The sequence below is a fragment of the Populus euphratica genome, unplaced genomic scaffold (assembly GCF_000495115.2).
Source record: "Populus euphratica unplaced genomic scaffold, PopEup_1.0 scaffold309.1, whole genome shotgun sequence".
NCBI classification, from domain to species: Eukaryota; Viridiplantae; Streptophyta; class Magnoliopsida; order Malpighiales; family Salicaceae; genus Populus; species Populus euphratica.
In genome coordinates this window covers 134,525-158,557 of record NW_011500043.1, presented here as the reverse complement: position 1 = coordinate 158,557, position 24,033 = coordinate 134,525, and the positions used below count along the sequence as shown (strand labels likewise).

The 24,033-nt window shown below is 32.0% G+C and overlaps 2 protein-coding genes across 2 annotated transcripts; both read right to left on the bottom strand.

Annotated features, from left to right (window-relative positions):
* Positions 1-8,624: 8,624 nt before the first annotated feature.
* LOC105107336 (polygalacturonase-like) lies at positions 8,625-9,906 on the bottom strand. Its single transcript, XM_011001229.1, has 3 exons — positions 9,775-9,906; positions 9,302-9,610; positions 8,625-9,164 (listed from the first exon to the last, which is right to left on the bottom strand). The coding sequence occupies exons 1-3, from the start codon at positions 9,904-9,906 to the stop codon at positions 8,625-8,627; spliced, it is 981 nt and encodes a 326-aa protein (XP_010999531.1).
* An 11,941-nt stretch (positions 9,907-21,847) lies between these two features.
* On the bottom strand, positions 21,848-23,637 carry LOC105107307 (exopolygalacturonase-like). Its single transcript, XM_011001184.1, has 4 exons — positions 23,506-23,637; positions 23,033-23,341; positions 22,409-22,924; positions 21,848-22,072 (listed from the first exon to the last, which is right to left on the bottom strand). The coding sequence occupies exons 1-4, from the start codon at positions 23,635-23,637 to the stop codon at positions 21,848-21,850; spliced, it is 1,182 nt and encodes a 393-aa protein (XP_010999486.1).
* Between the last annotated feature and the right edge of the window lie 396 nt (positions 23,638-24,033).

Here is a 24,033-nt window from a genome sequence, read left to right as displayed (position 1 = left end):
CCAATAGCTCCCAAGTCAGTTGACTTTAAGGTATTAGGTGTTAAAACACCCCTTCGGACTTAATTGCTTAGGTTAGGGAGGCTATGAAACCAAACTTATCTACATTTTTATTATCATCATTTTTTTTTGTTTTTTTAAATTATATATTATCCCTTTCCCTTAGTTGTTACCTTTAACAAAAAAACATAAATAATTTAATAATCAATTGTGCAACCCACAATCATATGTTAAAGTGTGTATGTGTAAATTAAGGTTTAAGAATACATGTTAAATGAGTATATAAGCAGAATTAAGTGATAGTAATGCGAGAGTTTGTGAACCTGAATATTTCAAGAAGTATTATGATAAACATTATTAATAATGGTTACTAAGATGCGCCTTAAGAGTTATAAAAAGATCTCATTTACTCTGCCATTATAGTAACAATAATTTTGCACATGGTTTATGAAATAGAAAACACATTTAGTTTTTTTTTTTTTCGCTACTACCCTCTCCCCCCAACCAAAATGAGACATTGTCCTCAATGTTCTAAGGTAGAAAGATAAAGTATAGAAGATATCATCTGAAATAACAAACACTGACAAACCTGAAACACACTGAAACAAAAATAAGAAATAACAAAATGCAATAATAAAACAAAAGGACAAAATTTTTTTTACAAATGAAGACTCAAATCTAATCTAAGCTTTTTATGGCTTTTCTTAGATGACTAGTTGATGCGACTCATGGACGAATCAATTACAGGAATGAAAGATTATAGTTGGTCAATCAATTGTTTAGTAGTAGTAGCAGAGATTATGATTTGGTGTGCAGAAGATGTTAGAAATTCTTGTTCCATAGCATGATCAAGAAAAGACAATAACTTATCATAATAACCATTAACATTTAACAAACCTATGGGTTTACGGTGAATATACAGTTAGGCCCAAGAGGAAATATGGAAGATCTCTTCTAATGTGCCTAGACCACCTGGTAAAGCAATGAAGGCATCAACATGGTTAAACATTGCATTTATTCGAGCCAACATTGTGGAGACCTGAAGTTCCTCTCCAATTGTTTTTCCAATGATGTCCCCTTGTGCCAAAGCTTCAGGGACGACCCCCAAAACTTGACTACCTCCTAAAAATGCAGCTATTGACACACCTCCCATTAACCCAAGACTGCCTCCCCCATACACTAAATGAATCTTTCTCTCAGCTAGCACCTGACCAAGATGATTTGCTGATTCTATAAACTCCTTTTCTTTCCTAGAACTAGATCCACCAAAAACACAAATATTTTTTATATGATGACTTGATGAACTTGCCATTTTTACACATTTTGATATTTGTTGAATGTATGGGTTGAGTAGAAATGAAAGGAAGGAAGAGAGCATTTTATAGATAAGAAATTGAAAAGGTAATCATACCACCTATATGTAGGCCAGTTGGAGTCTCACATACACACACTCTCTCTCTCACTTTATTTATTTATTTATTTATTTTTGAAAAAGCGTGTGTAATTGTGATTGTGGCTCACATTTTCTCTTGGTTTTACGTCCAAAAACGGCTTAAACGCCCTCTATAGGTTGAGGATAGGCTTCCCATCCAGTTTTCTTCCCTTGGTTTTATGTCCAACAATGACTTAAATGCCCTCTATGGGTCAGGGATAGGCTTCCCATCCAATTTTTTAAAAAACTGGCAAACTAAGGTCGTTTTTAGTTAGATTTTCAAGACTAAGTCGATCATGTTCTTTATGAAAATGGAGCCATAAATCATGAATTGCATGATGCATATCTCCACTAGGATGCGTCTCAAGAGTTAATAGAAGATTATCTAAAAACTCCTTACTCAAGCCATCCTTAATAAATTGTATTTTATCTTCATAGTTTATATATACCATTGCTAAAGAACGACATTGTGCATTACAAGTCCATCTGGCACATCAGTGACAAACTTTCAGTCATTTTGCACAACATTTCTTTGCAAAAGTGTTTTTACCTATTCTAGGCATGTGTGAAAGGAAGGAATTAGAGGACTCACCTGATAATCAGACTTGTGCTTCAATCAATCAGCGAATATCTTCAGGAATTCCATAATTCATTAACAACCTCAATCTTGCACATCAAACATGTTCTTTATGAAAATGGTTTCATAATTCATGAATTGCATGATGTTTATCTCGACTATGATGAGACTTAAGAGTCAATAGAAGATTATCTAAAGGCTCTTTGTGTTTTGAAATAAATCCTATATTTTGACAATTTTCACAGGTTTTGCGGAATACATGTAATTCCTTAAATATGGTGAGCTAGTAAAATCCACTTTGTAAGATTTCTATAGTCCTTTTTTTTACGAGAAATGATCCCCACATGCCTTAGAGTGACAAAATTTAATGACATTACTTACCTTATTGTCGGGAATACATCTTTGAAATATTTGATCAGGACAATAATTGAATAAGTAAAGGTCATCCCAATAAAAAATTTTCACGTTGCTAAAAAATTTTCTTTTGTCTTTGGTACTTTAGTGAGCTGGCAAAAATCTTGAAGCAAGAAAATTGATATTTTTAGCAAACCAAGGCATTGAACTAAGACAAAGTAAAGATTTATCAGGAAAGTAATTATCGATTGGTGTGGTGTCAGGTGTCAAATTTGTTGTCACTTTTGATAAAAGATCCATATCAACATTTTTTGTGCCTTTTTCATCCTCGATTTCTTTCTGATTGGTCATGGCATGAGGAAATGGAAGTGCTGCCAAGGAATCAGTCTTTGCTTTGCAATGTTCAGATTCAATCCCTTCCTTATCCTCAGAGATTGACTCATCATCTTTCTCACAAGGTTCAAGAATGGGTTTTTCACTAACCTTACTACTGCGAAGAGTGATAACTGATTTGACTTGATCCATATGTTGACTTCCAAGACTACTTGTATTTGCATTGTATTGCCCCTTAAGATTTTGCTATGGTTGAGATTGAAACTTACCTTTCTTTTAAAAAATAAGAGCAGATGTGAATTTTGCAAGAGTATTTTAAAATCTGTTATGTTTTGAGCAAGTTGAGTGTTGATTACCTCTTGCTTTTTAATAAATGCATACAAAATTTCCTCAAAATTTCTTATAAAAGGTGGAGCATAAGGAGGTGCATATCCATGAGAATTTTAGAAATTATGGTGTGCTTGAAATGGTGGTTGTGAAGTTTTTGCATTGTTGTTCTCACTCTTCCAACTAGAATTTGGGTGATTCCTCCAACCAGGTTTGTATGTTTGGGAGTATGGGTTGTGGTTGGGGCTTTAAAAATAGTTTAAAGCATGAGCTTGTTCATGGAGACATTCCTTAAAAGAAGAGAATGCTTGACAATTATTGGTTGAGTGTTCATTTGTTTCACATATTTGACACAATGTTTTCAATAGATTTTAATTGACTACACTTTTTCAATTCTAGTGCCTCGACTTTTTTAGCTAAAGATGCAAACTTGGCTTGGAGGTCATGATTTGCCCTAAGATTGTACATACTTCCACTAGATATATGAGCTTGATTTTTACTCGATGCCTTATAAGTATTCACGTTGTCCTAATTTTGAGCATTTTTAGCTAACAAGTCTAAGTACTCTATTGCTTCATTAGGGTCTTTATCTTTAAAAGTTTCATTACACATTAATTCAATCATTTGCCTATCTCTAGGTGTTAACCCTTCATAAAAATGTGAAACCAATCTCCATGTTTCAAAACCATGATGAGGGCAAGTACTAAGCAAGTCTCGATACCTATCCCAACATTTGTAAAATGTTTCTCCTGGTTTTTGAGTGAAAGTGGTGATTTGTCTCTTGAAAGAGTTTGTTCTATGAGATGGGAAAAACTTCTTTAAAAATTGCTGTTGCATTTAATCCCAAGCATAAATGGATCCTGGTCTTAAATTTTGTAGCCATGTTTTAGCTTTATCTTTTAATGAAAAAGGAAAAAGCTTTAATCTGATGGTGTTCATGCTACAATTTAAATTATTATATGTGTTGCAGACCTCCTCAAATTCCCTTAAATGCAAGTATGGATTTTCTAAATCTAAACTATGAAAAAAAGGTAAAAGTTGAATAATGCCTAGCTTAAAATTAAAATGAGATGCATCAGGAGAAAAAACTATACATGATGCTGTACTTGTACTTATAGAATTTATGTGGTCTTTAAGTGTTCTAATACGGTTATTCTCATTATTCTCATTATGAAGTGATTGATTATCTTCTTCGGCCATATTTTCTGAAAATGATGAGGATACCCTACAAAGTCTACCACTTGATGTACGTGACCACACTCTCATGCACGTGTAGGAATAAAAAAAAAAAAGAAAAAAAAAAAGAAGAAAGCAAAAGAAGGAGGAAGAAAACAAAATAAAAAAGAAACAAAGTTATATACAACAAAAGTGAAAAGAAAAAAATAAAATAAATATTATAATTTATACAAAAACTTACCTCCCCGGCAACGGCGCCAAAAACTTGACACGACTAAAAGATTGATGTCTTCTCCCAAGTGCAGGAGTGTCGAAGTAATAAATAACCCGGCAAGACCGGGGTCGAACCACAGGGAGGTTAATTGTACAAATTATAAACAACAATTATAAAACAACAATAACAACAACAGTAATAATAATAATAATAATAATAATAATAATAAAGAAAGAGAAGAAGAAGAAGATGATGATGATGAGAACTTGGAGATCAAATATTAATGTAAGGATTAAGCAATAATAATAACAAATGTCAAGGTTAGAGGTTCCACTAATGGTATATCAAACAAGTATAGTATAAACTCTTATTATTGAATTGGAAACCACACACAAAGGAGGTTCCAATCAGATTATATATTGTTAACATGATTACATTAGTCATCTTATTCAATTAATGCTAATACTTGTAAATCTCGTCAAGCATTCATGATTATAACTTATGTTAATAATGAATCAAGTTCCTTTCATAGTTCAGGTGTAAATCAAGTTCCTTTCATAGCTCAGGTGTCGGTTATACCATACATTATGGGCTATGAAAGTGCCAAGCATTTGTTGTACCAAGTGTTATATAACATAAATCAAGATTAGTCATTTAACAAGCAAAGTATTAAAGAGTGAACAAGATAACAAATATAAAACATGTTAGTATCAAACATTAAGGTCCATATTAAGTTTACATTATACTTATTCTTACACCATTAGTGTAACCTTTTCACCTTGACATAACTAACTTAGCTAGACATAATGAAAGAAAGCAAAATAGATAAACAAAATAAGAACATAAAAGTTAACTAAGTAAAGGAAAGGAAATGAAAGGCATAAACTTAATATTAATGAAAACAAAGCATAAAAAATACAAAGAGAGAAAGGAAGAGCATGATCTTGATCTGGAAACCAAGATGCCTAAATGCATGGAAAATGCCTCCTTTTATAGGCCAAAATTAGGAACTATTGATTTGATGACTAATTGATAAGTGGGTGGCCAACTTTTGACTTGGTGACAATCCTTATCTTCTCTTGTCTGCCCAAAACGTCATTGATAACGTCAAAATTGGAGCCAGTTGCAAACATGAAAGTTGTAGGAAATTGTGTCAGCATTCCAGGAAACAAAATGGATGTCATTTAGACTTTTAAAACTCCAGATATCAGATATGGCCAAAATACCGAACAGTGCTCGGGCTGGAAGACAGATTCGGGCTTCTTTGTTGTTGCTACAATTTGGACTTGATAATGGCCTTTTTAGATCTTGGGCTCCATATGAAAGTTGTAGGCCTATGTCTTACCTTTCCATCCATATAAATTGGACCTAAATCTGAGATATATAGCTCTAGATATGACCCAATTACCGAATAGTGTTCTGATTTGGATCACGCCAACATCTCTTTTCTAAATTTGGCTATCTTTGTCTTTGCAATTTAAGTTCTTAAAGTCATCAATCAATTTTTTCATTTATGTGATAGGCCTGCATTAAAAATAGACATTTACCATAAATTATAGGTATCTTATATTATTAGATATATTATTATAAAACATGCTTTAGTTAAGGAGTTATTGATACTTCAAGTGCAAAATGATGATATAAAATCTTGATAAAAATACACTTTTAAGTACTAATCAGGAATGCATCTTTGAAATATTTGATCATGATAATATTTGAATAAATAAGGGTCTTCCCAATAAAAGTTCTTCATTTCGATCAAGAACTTTCTTTTATCTTAAGCATTCCAATGAGCTGGCAATTGTCTTGAAATAAGAAAATTGACAATATTAAGAAACCAAGGCATTGTAAAGATATAATGTAAAGATTCACTAGGAAAATAGTCATCAATTGCTGTGATTATAACTTAGTATAACAACAAATCAAGTTCCTTTCATTGCATAGGTGTAGGTTATACCATATGGTTGGGCTATGAAAGAGCCAAATATTTGTTGTACCAAGTGTTATACAACATAAATCTATATTAATAATTTAACTAGCAAAGTATTAAAAGTGAATAAGATACTAATAAACTTCCATGAACATTCTTTTCCATTTCTTGAGTTTGATCATGTTTCTGCTACAACCAACTCTAACCCACAGTTGGCTCCTATCTCCTACCTTCCTACCTTAACATACCTCCTATCACACAACCCACCTCAAACACCAACACTCCCCACATACACCTCAATCTCTTTACCGTTATTGGCAATTATATCTCTTAATTATTTTACATGTTTAGGTTCTACTGCTCCGAACATCACAACATATAATTCTCCTCTTTTTGCTGCACCCCCAGCTTTCCTGTCAAGCCCTGTCTCTCCTTCACGGGTCCCTACACAGTCATTGTCAGGCTTAGATCTTTGTATTGATCTTTCCAACTACTCCATTCCATGGCAGCACATGTCTATTAGGTCTTTTGACTCTCCTGCTCTAGTGGTTTACCGACAGCACCATATGGTGCTGCATTTATTATAGCACATGTCTATCAATTTGAGCTCAGTTTCTGCATCTCCAGTACCTCTCAACTCATAGGTAACATGTTCCTCTATTTATGAACCTTTGACTTTCAAATAAGCTAACCATTTTCTATGTTGACATTCTGCTATGAGATTTGAAATTATAACTTTACATGCCAAAGGTACTTAGTCTTTGGTTCCATATGAGCTTTTTATAAATGTTGTTTGTTGCTGTTGGGTTTATAAAATCAAGCGTTGAGTTAATGGCACTGTTGAACACTACAAGGCGTGCTTGGTTGTATGGGGGTTCACTTAACAAGAAGGTATCGACCACTCAAAAACCTCCAATCCTATTGTTAAACTGACCACTGTTCACCTAGTCCTCTCCATTGCCATATCTAATCGTTGATAGATTCGACAATTTGATGTTCATAGTGATTTTTCTCAATAGTTCACTTCAGGAGGTTGTTTATATGCAACATCCCATGGGGCTTGTCGACCCTGTCTTGCCAACTCATGTGTGTTGCCTTCACAAGTCTCTTTATGGTTTAAAACAAGCCCTATGGGCTTGGTACAAACAACTGAGTGACTTTCTTCTTTCGGTTGGCTTCCACGCTTCCAAGGTTGATACTTCCTTATTCATTCTGAATGTGAATCATGGTATACATTATTTGCTTGTCTATGTGGATGTCATTCTACTCATTGTTACTAACTCTACTTTGATTCAACGCCTTATTATGCTATGCTATCAATAAGGTCTACTAGTTTATGCATGCCCCTACTGAGAGTCATTAGGCTGCTGTCAAATATATGTTATGCTGCTTGAAAGGTATGTCTTCCTTCGATCTTCACCTTACCTGTTCCCCCTCGTTATCACTTCATGGTTTTACCAATGCTAATTAGGCGAGGAGCATCGATGATCGAAAGTCTATAAGTGACCATATTATCTTTCTCAGTAATACTTATTTCATGGAAATGTGGCAAGTAATGCAATGTTGCTCACTCCTCCACAAAAGTAAAATATAAGGCATTAACTGATGGTGCTGTTGTGGTTCTTTGTCTTCATTATCTTCAAAGATATTTATTTTTTCTTCCAGTTCTATTACCACTATTTGGTGTGTTAATATAGGTGCTATATATCTGTCTCCTAATCCTATCTTTCTTTCATGTACAAAACATGTTGAGGTTGATTATTATGTTGCTCGTGATAGAATAGCTAAAAAGGAGAAACATATTCGCTTTATATCCTCCAAAAATCAATTAGTTAATGTTCTTACTAAGCTGCTTCCTCACACTGTTTTTGCTTATTTATGGTCTAAGTTTCTTATGGTCAACTCACTTTGAGCTTAAGGGGGTATATTATGAGATATTTTGTAATATAAGAAATATTGTACTTTCCATGCATATATTTATCACACATAGTGCGCTACATGGCAACCATTATATGTTGCCCTAATCATGCATACATACATATATACATAGATATATATAATATATATATATATATATGTCTCCTGATTATGAAATCCTTTTAATCAATAATAAGTTGTGCTTCAACTATGTATAAAATTAAATTGTAAAAGTAATCCAGATTGCGAATTGCGATGAAACATTTTTTTTCATAAGATGTAAAAAAGATTTTGATAAATTGTGGAGTGTTCGAGCCACGAATTGGGTAAAATATTGTCATAGTAATTTAATATTGTGAAAATATTCTCATGGTAACAGAAAAAGCAATACCTTTAGACTGCATTGGTTCCATGGGCAATAAACTTGATCTATGATGACAGGGTTTTGGACATTGTTCATGACAATATCCTCAAAATGCATGTTAGATGCGACACCACCGTATAAAGCTGGCCAAGATTTTATTCTAACGCCATTTGTAGTATCTGAGATGGTGCAATTCTTGACAAATATTCCAGAAACAGGTTTCTCATTGGGGTATTTCCCTAAACTTCCAACACTGATGCCATGGCCAGGTCCGCATGTTACTCCGGTGATATGTAATTCTTCGGTGCCATCTCCCACGGAGATACAATCATCGCCTGTGCTAATTTTTGAATCGATAATGTAGATCCCAGTAGATCGGCCGATGTGGATTCCATCGGTGTTTACACTCTCACGAGGTGCTCTCACGGTAAAATGCTGGAAGGTGAGGTTTTTGCACCCCAAGACGTTAACATGGAAATTCTTGCTATCTAGAGTAGTTATATCTCGGACTAATGCATTGGTGATGAAATCGAACCTCATATTCTGATACATATTTGAAGCAAACAAAAAGCAAATGATTAAAGAAACTTTGTTAGTGCCATAACATATAATTAAAAAACTCTTACTAAATTTGTGACCCAAGAGAAGGAAATTAGGCATCATAATGGTGAGTAGATTACCATTGGGAGGCCTTTACAATTTTTATCTTTGTGACATGTACTTTTGCTCCATGCAACCTTTCCCTGCCCATCAAAAGTGCCGCTTCCCGACAACGTAAATTGATCTACGTATCTGAAATTCACCCAATCACCTCCTGAGAGCTTATTTGGGTCAACCGGTGCCTGCAATATTCCATCAACTTGGAGCTTGATCGCAGCCTTGCAAGGACCAGCTATAGTTACTTTCCGTAACCAGTATGTTCCCCTTGGAATAAGAACTTTACTGGGCTTTGTTGAAGCACAAGCATCTTTCCAAGCATTGGCTAAAGCCTAAAAGGGTAAAGAAAAGGGCAATATTTAGGGAGGATCAATAGGTCTCAAATTCGGGTGTTACGCTGAAAATCTAAGGAAACATAAATAAGTTTTGACTCGAATATTATATATTCTGCTATTTAAAAATCAAATGCATGCATGCGAGAGACTATATAAGATACCTCCGTGATATCTTTACCGGCACCATATTTAGTCACATCGAACACACCATTTGACTGGGCTTGAGTTGTTGATGCTAGCAATAAGAACAGTGAGAATGATATTATTGCCGATGAGACAACTTCCAAGCCCATCTTTTTGTAAGCTTTGTTGCTTTCTTTCTTCACTGCTCTAGGAAGACGGACAAATTTCTTAACCTTCCATGTGGATCCTTTATATGGCAAGGGAGGACTTCAACACCACTCGTAAATTTATCAAGCGGTTGATGAATTTTGTCCATGTTTTTGCAAGGTTGTAGCTTTGCCATTCAATTTCATTACTATTATTAGCTTCTCTTACAATATAGCATATCAAAATATTATACGAAATACCTCTCTCTCTATATATATATATATATCAACAACCCTGTACATAGAAGCCTGAATTTCATGGAAAGATTTGTTTAATTCAATAAAAATTCCTTTATTTTTGAAGATTTTGTTAATGAAGATACTGATTCCATTTTATTTTATTTTTGCCCTTGATATAGTATATAATAAAACTTTTAATAACATTAGACTTTCTAAATTATCTTTAATCTATGAAAAAAAATATTAACAAGATTCTAAATATGTATATAAAAAAACATTTGCTAAAAAAATGACGAAGTTCAATTCTTAGTCAACTCAATGAAAAAACATGAATTTAAAAAAAAATAGAGTTGATCATAATTACCATGTCAAACATCAACTATAATCATGAGACTAGGATAAATCAGTTAAAAACAAATCTAAAGAATATTATAAAATCAAATTCCTAACAAATCCCATGTAAAAAGGTAAAATAAAGCAATTAAAAAAGAAGATAAAAAAAACATGCAGACCCGGTTAAGCTCACCAAACCTCGCTACCTAGATCAAGCAAATGGAATAGCCCAATTATAATATCAACTTATTCTTGAAAATGAAACTAAAAAATAATTAAATTAAAAAAAACACTTGAGTCAATCTCATGGCCTAGATAATAAGATCAAGCAAATGGAATAACCCAATTATAATATCAACTTATTCTTGAAAACGAAACTAAAAAATAATTAAATTAAAAAAAACACTTGAGTCAATCTCATGGCCTAGATAATAAGATCAGGTTAGTCTCGTCGAAAGAAAATAGAAAAAAAAACAAAGCCTAACTTCTTTTTTTATAAAAAAAATCAAATATTGAATGATAAAATTAAAAAAAAATTAATGAAATAAATGTCCCTTAAAAAAAAAATCGATATTAACTCAAGTTAACTTTTCAAATTCTTGACCTGTCAAATCAAAATCACCCCATTGGGAAAAAAAACAAAGCTTAATTCAAATAACAACTTGGTAAAGAATGAAAATGAAAACAAAATTACAAAATAACCTAAAAAAAAAAAAGCAATCCAAAGAATGAGGATCAATTTTAAAATATAAAAAACTTGAGGGATAACTAATAGTTTTGGATTGAATGATAAAATTAAAAACAAAACCAATTTAACAAAAGGATCCAAAACTAAAAAATAGCAATCACAAGAGTAAGGATCAAATTTGAAAAAATTAATGCAAAAACAACTTATAATTTTTGATTAAAGAGTGAAATTAAAAAAATTTATAAAACAACTCAAAAGAAAAAATATAAACAAAAGAATGAAAATCAAATTTCAAATGACAATAAAATGAGAGGACAATTGTTGCTACCCAATTTTTTACTTTATTTTCCAAAATTTAAAATAAAAAATATACTTTCATCGTATAGTTTTTAACATGCTCATTGAGTCGCTATTAATGTTGTATTTTTTTTGAAAGTTAAAAAACCCAAAATAAATCAAAAATAAAAATAGCAAAAATACATTTATATTTTAGTAATCTAATTATAATTGTGGAAATGAGAGAACTGATTTCAAATTGAAAACCCTCTCACCAAGCAACCCATGTTTTAATCAAATGATCCACAATTGATTTTTTTAATGTAAAGGTCTATATTTCCTTGCTTTGCCTCTTATTTAATTTAAATCTCTACCATTGGATTTCAAGATTTAATATCTACCACTCATTCTATATAAATCTCACATCATGAATAACTACAATTAAACAAGTAACTAGACACATAAATTTCTTCCAATTAGGCATATAAATTCAGCTATTCCTTAACATGTTCTTACAAACATGTATAAAAAGTTTAACAAAACTCAATAACAATGTTATCAGCATCTATAGTTTTACATTTTTATGATCATTGACATGACCAAAGAGTTGATGTTTTCTGCCAAGTGCAGAAATATTGAAGTAATAAATAACCCAGCAAAACTAGGGTCGAATCATAGAGAGGTTAACTGTATAAACTATCAATAATAATAATAATGATGGTGGTGGGGTGGTCAACTATATAAAATTAAAAACAACAAAGGAAAAGGAGTTGAAGAGAACTATATGATATTAATGTAAGGATTAAATAATGATAAAATAATTGTCAAGGTTAGAGGATCTACTACTAGTATTTCAAATAAGTATAATATATACTCTTTTTATTACTCAACTAGAAACCACACACAAAGGAGGTTCCAATCAGATTATAAATTGTTAACATGATTATATTAGTTATTTTATTCAAACAAAGCTAATACTTGTAAATGTTGTCAGGTATTCTTGATTATAACTTATGTTAACAATAAATCAAGTTTCTTTTATAGCACAGTTGTTGGTTATAGCACACGGTTGGGCTATGAAAGTGCCAATTATTTGTTGTATCAAGTCTTATATAACATAAATCTAGATTAACCATTTAACAAATAAAGTATTAGAAGTGAACAAAATAACAGATACAAAATATCTTGGTATTAAACATTAAAGTTCATATTGAGTATATACTACACTTATTCTTATACCATTAATGTAACCTTTTCAACAAAAAAAAGAGAGTTCATTTGGACTTCTGAAACTTGAGATATGAACTGAACACTGAATAATGTCCGAGTTGTAGGATAATAAAAGTGCCTAGAGGAATAATTGAAGATGTGTTAGTACAAGTCGATAAATTCATTTATCCTGTGGATTTTATTGTCTTGGACACAGAACCTGTTGAAGCATGTAATTCATTTCCTGTTATTTTAGGACGTCCATTTCTTGCAACTTCTAATGCATTGATTAATTGTAGGAATGGACTGATGAAGCTATCATTTGGAAACATGACATTGGAGATGAATATTTTCAACATTTGCAAGCAACCTGGAGATGATAATGATTTACAAGAAGTAGATCATATTGATGAATTAGTTTATGATCAACTTGAATCTACTTTAAGTAAAAATGAATTGGATGAAACTGAAGATTTGCAAATGGTTTATTCTGAGGAAGAAATCACGAATGAAACAAGCACCGAAAATGTTGATGCGAATCTTTTGTCAACAGTGACAACAGATTCGACATCTGACATCACACCAATCGATGATTACTTTCCTAACAAATCCTTACTTTCTCTTAGTTCAATGCCTTGGTATGATAAAAATATTAATTTTCTTGCTTTAGGAGATTTGCCAGCTGATTGGAGTACCCAAGACAAAGAAAAGTTTTTGAACGAAGTGAAGAGCTTTTATTGTGATGACCCTAACTTATTCAAATATTGTCCTGATCAAATATTTCAAAGATTCATTCCCGACAATGAGGTAAGTAGTGTCATTAAACTTTGTCATTCTGAAGCATGTGGAAGTTATTTCTCGTCAAAAAAGACTGCTGCAAAAATCTTTCAAAATGGATTTTATTGGCCCACCATGTTCAAGGACACACATGCATTCTGCAAAACTTGTGAAAATTGTCAAAAAATTGACACTGGTCAAAAAGTTTTGTTTTATGATTCTCAACTCTATGCACTCCCTAAAGAGCTAAGATTAAGATGGACCAATCCTTATGGGGCCTGTGATATTGAGAATTCAATGAATGACAATGATTTTAAGGAAAATGGACATCGTTTGAAAGCTTACTTTGATAATTTTCCTAGTGAAAATGAATCAGCTGGTTTGAATGATCTTGTAGATAAAGGTTGATTATTTTGTTTTTCTTACATTGTTTTTGTGTTTCTTTTTGAGTGATTTTTGCTAGTTTCTCTCACCCCGGTCAAATGGTGGACAACGGTACTCCGTGACTTAAGTTGGTTCTTTCAGTTTCCCATAATAACTGATATCTGTATATATATTTGTGCAATTCTTTGAATCTCTCTTCCAATTCTCATTTGAAAATGGACACTAATCTTGAAAAATTGAAAAAGTATTTTCCCTCTCTACCTCAAAATGCGATTACAAAAATTTACTGTGCTAGATGTGCAAGATTGAGATTGTTAATGAATCATGGAATTCCTGAAGATATTCGCTGGTTGATTAAAGCAAAGGTCCGATTATCAGGTAAGTCCTCTAACTCCTTCATTTCACATATGCCTGGAACAGGTAAAAGCACTTTTGCAAAGAAACGTCGTGCAAAACGACTGAAAGTCTGTCATCGATGTGCTAGATGGACTTGTAATACACAATGTTATCCTTTAGAAATGGTATCTATAAACATGAAAATAAAATACAATTCATTAAGGATGGCCTGAGTAAGGAGTCTTTAGATAATCTTCTATTGACTCTTGAGACGCATCCTAGTGGAGATGTACATCGTGCAATTCATGATTTATGGCCATTATTTCATAAAGAGCATGATCGACTTAGTCTTGGAAATTTGACTAAAAAAGACCCCGTTTGCCAGTTTTTAAGAAAACTAGATGGGAAGCCTATCCCCGACCCATAGAGGGCGTTTAAGCCGTTCTTGGACGTAAAACCAAGGGAATATGTGAGCCACAATCACAACTACCTATACATACACATGCTTTTTCAAAAGTAAATAAATAAATAAATAAAAAGAGAGAGAGAGAGAGTGTGTGTGAGACTCCAGCTAGCCTACATATAGGTGTTACTATTGCCTTTCTAATTTTTCATATATAAAACCCTCTCTTCCTTCCTTTCATTTCTACTCAACCCATACATTCAACAAATACAAAAGTGTGTAGAAATGGCAAGTTCCTCAAGTCATCAAATAAAAAGTATTTGTGTTTTCGGTGGATCTAGTCTTGGAAAAGAAAAGGAGTTTTTAGAATCAGCAAATCATCTTGGTCAAGTGCTAGCTGAGAGAAAGATTCATTTAGTGTATGGGGGAGGTAGTCTGGGGTTAATGGGAGGTGTGTCAATAGCTGCATTTTTAGGAGGTAGTCAAGTTTTGGGGGTCGTCCCTGAAGCTTTAGCACAAGGGGACATCATTGGAAAAACAATTGGAGAGGAACTTCAGGTCTCCACAATGTCGGCTCAAATGAATGCAATGTTTAACCATGCTGATGCCTTCATTGCTTTACCAGGTGGTCTAGGCACATTGGAAGAGATCTTTCATATTTCTTCTTGGGCCCAACTGCACATTCACCATAAACCCATAGGTTAGTTAAATGTTAATGGTTATTATGATAAGTTGTTGTCTTTTCTTGATCATGTTGTGGAACAGGAATTTCTAACATCTTCTACACGACAAATCATAATCTCTGCTGCTACTGCTGAACAATTGATTGACCAACTACAATCTTTCATTCCTATAATTGATCCTTCCATGAGTTGCATAAATCGGTCAACTAAGGAAAGCCGTAAAAAGCTTAAATTGGATTTGAGCCTTCATTTGTGAATCTTTGTGTCTTTTGGTTTTATTATTGTGTTTTGTTGTTACTTATATTTGTTTCAGTATGTTTCAGGTTTGTTAATGTTTATTATTTCAGGTGATGTCTTCTATACTCTATCTTTCTACCTTTAAACATTGAGGACAATGTCTCGTTTTAGTTGGGGGGAGAGGGTAGTAGCTAAAAAAAAAAAAACTGTGTTTTCTATTTCATAAAGCATGTGCAAAATTGTTGTTACTATGATGGCAGAGTAAGGAGAACTTTTATGACTCTTGAGACGCATCTTAGTAACCATTCTTAACAAGGTCTATTATAATACTTCATGAAATATTCAGATTTACAAACTCTCGCATTGTTATCAATTAATTCTGCTCATATACTTATTTAACATGTATTCTTAAACCTTAATTTACACACACACACTTTAACATATGATTGTGGGTTGCATATTGGATTATTACATTATTTATGTTCTTTTGTTAAAGGTAACAACTAAGGGAAAGGGATTGTATATAATTAAGAAAAAAAATAAAAAATAAAATAAAAAAGAAAAAGAAAAAATGATGATAATAAAAATGTAGATAATTTTGGTTTCGTAGCCTCCCTAACCTAAGCAATTAAGCCCGAAGGGGTGTTTTAACACCTAATACCCTAAAGTCACTAACTTGGGAGCTATTGGCCTAACGCTTATTACATGGGTTAAGGAGAAAAGCTTAAGGGAATCAAACATTGCACTATCTACATACCAGTATCTGCGACCCGAGTTACTGAGCTCGTAAGGGTGTCTTAACACCGAATGCCCTAAGACCAACTGGTTTGGGAGTCATTAGCTGAAAGCTCATTACATGGGTTAAAGATGCATGATGTTTTTAAATTATATGTATATATATTTTTTTTAAAAAAAAGAAGACAAAAATAATTATCCCAACCCAAGGAAGTTAACCTTAAACATTAGAACAAAAAATTTGTTTTCTTCCAAGAAAAGCCCCATAATTATGTGTTGATACATTTAGCACAAAAGAAAGGTTTATGAATATCTTGTTAAGAGGTATTGAGCAGGTATATAAATTTCACGAGAGTTTGTTTATCTGGATAGATTAATGGAAGTTAAATGATGAATACCCTCTAGAGATTTAACGATGAAATGTTAAGCATGAAGGATCTACTTGAACTCATCACCACCAAAGCCTTAATCAATATAGTTTATAACTATTCCTTATAAGAAATGTTATATATACTTGACACAACTAAAAATTGATGTCCTTTCCCAAGTGTAGGAGTGTCGAAGTAATAAATAACCCGGCAAGACCGGGGTCGAACCACAGGGAGGTTAATTATACAAATTATAAATAATAATAATAACAACAACAATAGAATAACAACAACAATAATAATAGTAGCAATAATAATACTAATAATACTAGTAATAGTAGTAGTAGTAATAGTAGTAATAATAATAATAATAATAACAACAACAACAATAATAAAGAAAACGAAGAAGAAGAAGAAGAAGAAGAAAAGTTGATGAGAACTTTTAGATGGAAAATTAATGTAAGGATTAAATAATGATAACAAACAATGTCAAGGTTAGAAGATGCACTAATGGTATGTCAAACAAGTATAGTATAAACTCTTATTTTTCAATCGGAAACCACACATAAAGGAGGTTCCAATTATATTATAGATTGTTAACATGATTACATTAGTCATCTTATTTGATTAATGCTAGTACTTCTAAATCTCGTCAAGCATTCATGATTATAACTTATGTTAACAACAAATCAAGTTCCTTTCATAGCTAAGGTGTCAGTTATACCATACAGTATGAACTATGAAAGTGTCAAGTATTTGTTGTACCAAGTGTTATACAACATAAATCAAGATTAATCATTTAACAAGCAAAGTATTAAAGAGTGAACAAGATAACAAATACAAAACATGTTAGTATGAAACATTAAAGTCCATATTAAGTTTACACTATACTTATTCTTACATTATTAGTGTAACCTTTTCACCTTGACATAATAAACTTAGCTAGATATAATGAAAGAAAGAAGAATAAATCAACAAAATAAGAACATAAATAAGATAAAAGTTAACTAAGTAAATGAAAGGAAATGAAAGGTATAAACTTAATATTAATGAAAGCAAAGCATAGACATTACAAAAAATACAAAGAGAGAAAGCAAGAGCATGATCTTGATCTGGAAACCAAGATGCCTAAATGCATGGCAAATGCCTCTTTTTATAGGCCAAAATTGGGAACTATTGATTTGATGACTAATTGATAAGTGGGTGGCCAACTTTTGACTTGGTGACAATCCTTATCTTCTCTTGTCTGCCCAAAACGTCATTGCTAACGTTCAAAATTAGAGCACTCAAAAACATGAAAGTTGTAGGCAATTGTCTCAGATTTCTTGTGTAAAAACATCAGCTCATTTTGACTTCTACAACTCCAGATATGGCCAAAATACTGAACAGTGCTCGGGTTGGAGGACAGATTCGGGCTTCTTTGTTGTTGCTACAATTTGGACTTGAAAATGGTCTTTTTAGAACTTAGGCTCCATATGAAAGTTGTAGACCTATATCTTACCTTTCCATCCATATAAAGTATACCTAAATCTGAGATTTATAGCTCTAGATACGACCCAATTACCGAACAGTGTTCCGGTTTGAATTGCACCGACATCTCTTTTCTAAGTTTGGCCATCTCTTTATCCTTTCAATTTCAGTTCTTAAATTCATCAATCAATCCTTTCATTTATGTGATAGGCCTGCATTTAAAATGAATATTTACCACAAATTAAAGGTATCTTGTATTATTAGATATATTATTATAAAACATGCTTTAGTTAAGGAGTTATTGATACTTCAAGTGCAAAATGATGATATAAAACCTTGATAAAAATGTACTTTTAAGTACTAATCATACATCAAAAGTATCATTAAGTCTCTTATTTTATATTTATATTTATTGTTTTTCTTTGGATTTTTTATAATAATTGATGTGCTTTTTAGTAATGAAGTTTCTCTTAATGTTTCGATAGGCTTTTTAAGCTTTAATAGATTATTTCAAAAACTTTAACGTCAGAATTCGAAACAAAAAATTAAAGACAAATTTAGCTGAAGTTTGAAGCAAATCTTGGTTCAAATAAGTGCTCTAAATTTGCTCTAAAAATCAATTATATTCCAATCCTAGAAAAAATTATCATATGATCTATTTTAAACCCTAATTTGCCTTATATTGTGTGCAAACTTCAACCATCAAACATTCAAGATTTCAATGTTAATCTTAACCCAAATAATAGGTACATTTGTATTCTTATATGATGCTTAAATTCAGCTCTAAATCAGCCCAAACACAATCCATGATCTTACTTATCCATACAATAAATAACATTTAATTTATTTTGGATAATCCGTTGATCCAATAGGACAAGCACATAGATGGAAAGCTGGAGGGGACATTGTTACATTATTTTGGGTAAAAAAAAAAAGAGACAACTCATAAAGGAGGAAAAAAATGTGCACCAAATTGGTTTCTAAGTTGGCCTGATTTGATTTTTCAAAACATCTTTCAGCGTTTTACATATAACATTTGACTTAGGTGTCCAAATGAGCTGTTCTTTAATAATTTATAAAGCTAACAAAATTTTCTATAAATATATAGCCATCGCCAAAAAAATATTTTAGAATGGTCGAAATTACTGTCTAAAGTTAGCATCATATTTGTGTTTGAATTTTTACTGAAATTATATTATGTTCTTCTTTGTAGATTTCAGTTTTTTAGTTTGTAAAACTTATTATTTCAGTTTGATTCAAGTTATTTAATTTTTATTAAAGTGTTCTTATATATAATCATGGTTGGCTAATCTATTTTTAAGATCCAAATCAAGGATGATGGTGGTTGAGGTGAGTTCTTTAAGATATGAATAATTCTTAATGTTTATCTTCTTATTTTCTTCATGAATGTTTTATTATTGCAAGGAAATTTTAGAAATCATTTAGATAATGTTATAATCTTGAATTTTTATGTATAAACTTTAGTTTTGGTATAGAGATTGCTTGATTCAATGTCTTACTTAATATGAAAGTATTTGTTCATTCTTATGCAATAATTAATCTTCATCATTTTAAACTTCATTGTAATATCTTATGATGTAATATCACTATCGTTGATATAAGGTTGATTTATGTTATACATGTTGAGGGAATCACTAATACATCACCATTAAAATTGATTTGGACCAAGACTTACTTTTTCTTATCATTTAAAATCTATTTACATGTTTTCATCTTTGAAAATAAATTCATCAATTATTTTCAATCAAGTTATTGTTAATTTAATTTCTCTTGAGTTTTTTTTATTACCTATCTTAATTTTTAAATCTAGCCCTTTATGGATATGACATTGATTTTATCGAGTTAATTACTACATCACATACTTATACACTTATACTTAAAACAAGTCAATCATAAAAAGCAGTTTGAAAAGTGTCTTCGAGACATCATGCCCCCACTAGATATAAGAATCTCTAAAAGACCAGATAGGATTCTTAGTAACTATAATTTTAGATTGCAAATCTCTATACCAACCAAATACCATTTTAGAACATCGTTCGAAAAGTGTCACCACGACATCACGCCCCTACAAGGAAGGCACACCAACAAGTTATGTAGATCAATGCAAATCCTAAGAAGATGAGAGACAAAATAGGAAAAAAAGAATTAAATATCACCGAGGAATACAATGTTTAACCATTAGAGAAAACTACACGCAATACCAAAACACTAATTACTTCAAATTAGTAGAATTTAGTTTTATTCTCACAAACCAAGCACTAAAACTTTTCTTGGATATTAGGAGGTCTCTATATGTAGGTAATCAAAATAAACTATTAAGTCATTTCCTAATAATACCAAATCTAAAGGATAAAATTAAAAAACAAATCTTATCACTCTGTAAAGCCTTGACGATAATATGCTTTGTTTTTTACTATTGGATGCAAATTCTCATATTCAATCTTTTTATGCAATAAGATTGAAATTATGGAAGGATTTTTAATTTAAAGAAAGAAATATGTGATTTGTTTTCTTAACCTTGTATAAAAATATCTTACCATGTCAAATGAAAAGATAAATAAGAATAGATTACTATGTCAAGGTTATTAGTGTCGTATTAGATTGGTAGGCCCTTCAACCGAGTCCCTAATGGGGCTAGATGTCTTTCGATTGTTAAAAGTCATTCTTTGAATCTTTAATTATTATAAATCAATAAATTTAAATTTTATATTGATTTTAAGTAATAAAATATTTTCTACACATCCTTTTTTATAAGTAAACAAAACAATGCACTAAGCCCAAAACCAAGCCCAAACCTATAGTATTACAATGTCAAATAACCAAAAATTTTTAAAATAATAAATTGAAGGACCAAAACATAAAATACTAAATGACAAAAAGAAGAAGAAGAAATCACTACTATTGATTCTTGTAATATGATAATCATAATTATTAGTATTTAACCTTATTTCAAAAAATCATTGCATGGATTTTTTGCAATATGAAGTTTATATAATTTTTTTTTTAAATGATAACATTCATAATATTATAATATTACAAGTTCAATAATTTAATTCAGCTATCATTTATTTTTGGAGATATTATATATTTGGCTTGTGAAATTGTTAATTTTTGTATTCTACTTTAAGTTTTCCGTTTTTTATATGAATTTATTTTTCTAATTTTTACAAAAGACTTTTAAAATGCATGCTATTGTGACCATTAAATTAACTTGTCATTTTAACCTATATTTTAAATATGAATGAATATATATTTTTTACTTCTAATCAGGGCTTCTCCATTTTTTAGTTCCTTTTATTTTAGTGGATGTAGTTTTAGTTTTTCTATTTAAATATTTATAAAGATTTATTGATTGAGTGCCTGTAATTTTCAAAGTTCAGAAATGTGTGTAGAGTAACAAATTCAATTAAGAAATGTCCGTTTCAGGTCATATTTGACCAAGTTAATTAATATTTAAAACATTATTAAAGAAATTCTAATTATTCAAATTAACAAAAAAATAAGAGTAAAAGGAAATATGTACAAAAAAGAGGGCATGGACCTTAAGTAATAAATTAAAAAAATAAAGGAAAAATCTTGTAGGGTTGCTATAAGATTTATACTCTTTTTGCTTCTTTCTTTTATATATAAGATTGAAGATTTATTGAAATTAAATTGTAAAAGAAACCAAGCGATCTTGTGTTTAAAATTAAAATAATAAAATTTTATTCATCTGTTTAATAAAATTTACAGGATGGGACTTCTCCATCTAAAAACGAGCCTATGAACGACGAAACCAAAAAGTTTCGATTGGAAGTCCCTATCTTCAACATCCGGGTGCGCTCATTATCCCAGAAATTATGGGCTTAACGTTAGAACATTGGGATTTTGGAGGGCCGTCTGGTCCGCTATATGCAAGTTTAATGTCAGCAAGCTCCACCTTCTCACATGGGATGCCACTACTGCAAGCAATCTGAACAACAACCGGAGTTGCGGAAGTTCCCCTTATATTCTTAAAACTAACATCACTGATCTTCACTTTTGATGGAGCCTGCAAAAGAAAACAAGAAAGAACATTAAGACCCCAATAGACTTTTAGTAATCTCCCTAGCATTACGGAACATAAAAAAATTAGTATGCTTGTGTAGGCGTTCTTCAGAATTGCATTATGGATCTAGCATGATGCAACCAATTACGGAATGCAGTGCACAACATGTTTGCTTCACAGTCAATACTATGAATTCGTAATTGCGTTGAAACATTTTTTCGTAAGATGTAAAATAGATTTTGATAAATTGTGGAGTGTTCGAGCCACGAATTGGTTAAAATATTGTCACAGTAATTTAGTACTGTGAAAATATCCTAATGATAACTGAAAAAGCAATACCTTTAGACTGCATTGGTTCCATGGGCAATAAACTTGATCTATGATGACAGGGTTTTGGACATTGTTCATGACAATATCCTCAAAATGCATGTTAGATGCGACACCACCGTATAAAGCTGGCCAAGATTTTATTCTAACGCCATTTGTAGTATCTGAGATGGTGCAACTCTTGACAAATATTCCAGAAACAGGTTTCTCATTGGGGTATTTCCCTAAACTTCCAACACTGATGCCATGGCCAGGTCCACATGTTACTCTTGTGATATGTAGTTCTTCGGTGCCATCCCCAACGGAGATACAATCATCGCCTGTGCCAATTTTTGAATCGATAATGTAGATCCCAGTAGATTGGCCGACATGGATTCCATCGGTGTTTACACTATCACCAGGTGCACTCACGGTAAAATGCTGGAAGGTGAGGTTTTTGCACCCCAAGACGTTAACATGGAAGTTCTTGCTATCTCGAGTAGTTATATCTCGGACTAGTGCATTGGTGATGAAATCGAACCTTATATTCTGATCCATGTTAGAAGCAAGCAAAAAGCAAATGATTAAACTTTGGTAGTGCCATAACATATAATTAAAAAATACGGAAATTAGGCTTCATAATGGTGAGTAGATTACCATTGGGAGGCTGTCACAATCTTTATCTTTCTGACATGTACTTTTGCTCCATGCAACCTTTCCCTGCCCATCAAAAGTGCCGCTCCCCGACAATGTAAATTTATCTACGTATCTGAAATTAACCCAATGACCTCCTGAGAACTGATTTGGGTCAACCGGTGCCTGCAATATGCCATCAACTTGGAGCTCAATCGCAGCCTTGCAAGGACCTGCTAGAGTCAATTTCCGTAACGAGTATGTCCCACTTGAAATGAGAACTTTACTGGGGTTTGTTGAAGCACAAGCATCTTTCCAAGCATTGGTTAAAGCCTAAAAATGGAAAGAGAAGGGAAATATTTAGAGAGAATCAGTAGGTCTCAAATTCGGGTGTTACGTTGAAAATCTAAGGAAACGTAAATAAGTTCTGGCTCGAATACTACATATTCAGCTATTTAAAAATCAAACGCAAGCATGCGAGAAAATATATACGATACCTCTGTGATATCTTTATCGGCACCATATTTAGTCACATCGAAGACACCTTTTGATTGGGCATTAGCTGTCGATGCTAACAATAAAAATAGTGAGAATGATATTATTGCTGACGATACAACTTTCAGGCCCATCTTTTTGCCAGCTATGGTGCTTTCTTTCTTCAATACTCTAGGAAAACGAATGAATTTCTTAATCTTTCATGTCGATCCTTTATAGGGCGAGAGGGGAATTCAACACCACTCGTAAATTCATCAAGCAGTTGATGAATTTTGTCCATGTTTGTGCGAGGTTGTAGCTTCGCCATTCAATGTCATTACTATTATTATGTTCTCAGAAAAATCTATATATATATCGATCACTCTGTCCATAGAAGTCTAATTTCATGCAAAGATTTGTTTAATTTTAAAAAAATTCTTCTATTTTTGAAGATTTTGTTATGGAAGATGTTGATTCCATTTTGTTTTATTTTTTCCCTTGAAATAGTATATAGTAAAACTTTAAATAACATCAATCTATGAAAAAAAATA

Bases quoted from the DNA above. Each gene is read 5' to 3' on its own strand.
- LOC105107307 (XM_011001184.1), bottom strand. From the start codon at position 23,637: ATGGGCCTGAAAGTTGTATCGTCAGCAATAATATCATTCTCACTATTT. The intron at 23,342-23,505 runs GTATCGTATATA...TTCCATTTTTAG, and splicing joins CCGATAAAGATATCACAGAG to GCTTTAACCAATGCTTGGAA. The intron at 22,925-23,032 runs GTAATCTACTCA...AACATGGATCAG, and splicing joins ATTGTGACAGCCTCCCAATG to AATATAAGGTTCGATTTCAT.
- LOC105107336 (XM_011001229.1), bottom strand. From the start codon at position 9,906: ATGGGCTTGGAAGTTGTCTCATCGGCAATAATATCATTCTCACTGTTC. The intron at 9,611-9,774 runs GTATCTTATATA...TTACCCTTTTAG, and splicing joins CCGGTAAAGATATCACGGAG to GCTTTAGCCAATGCTTGGAA. The intron at 9,165-9,301 runs GTAATCTACTCA...AATATGTATCAG, and splicing joins ATTGTAAAGGCCTCCCAATG to AATATGAGGTTCGATTTCAT.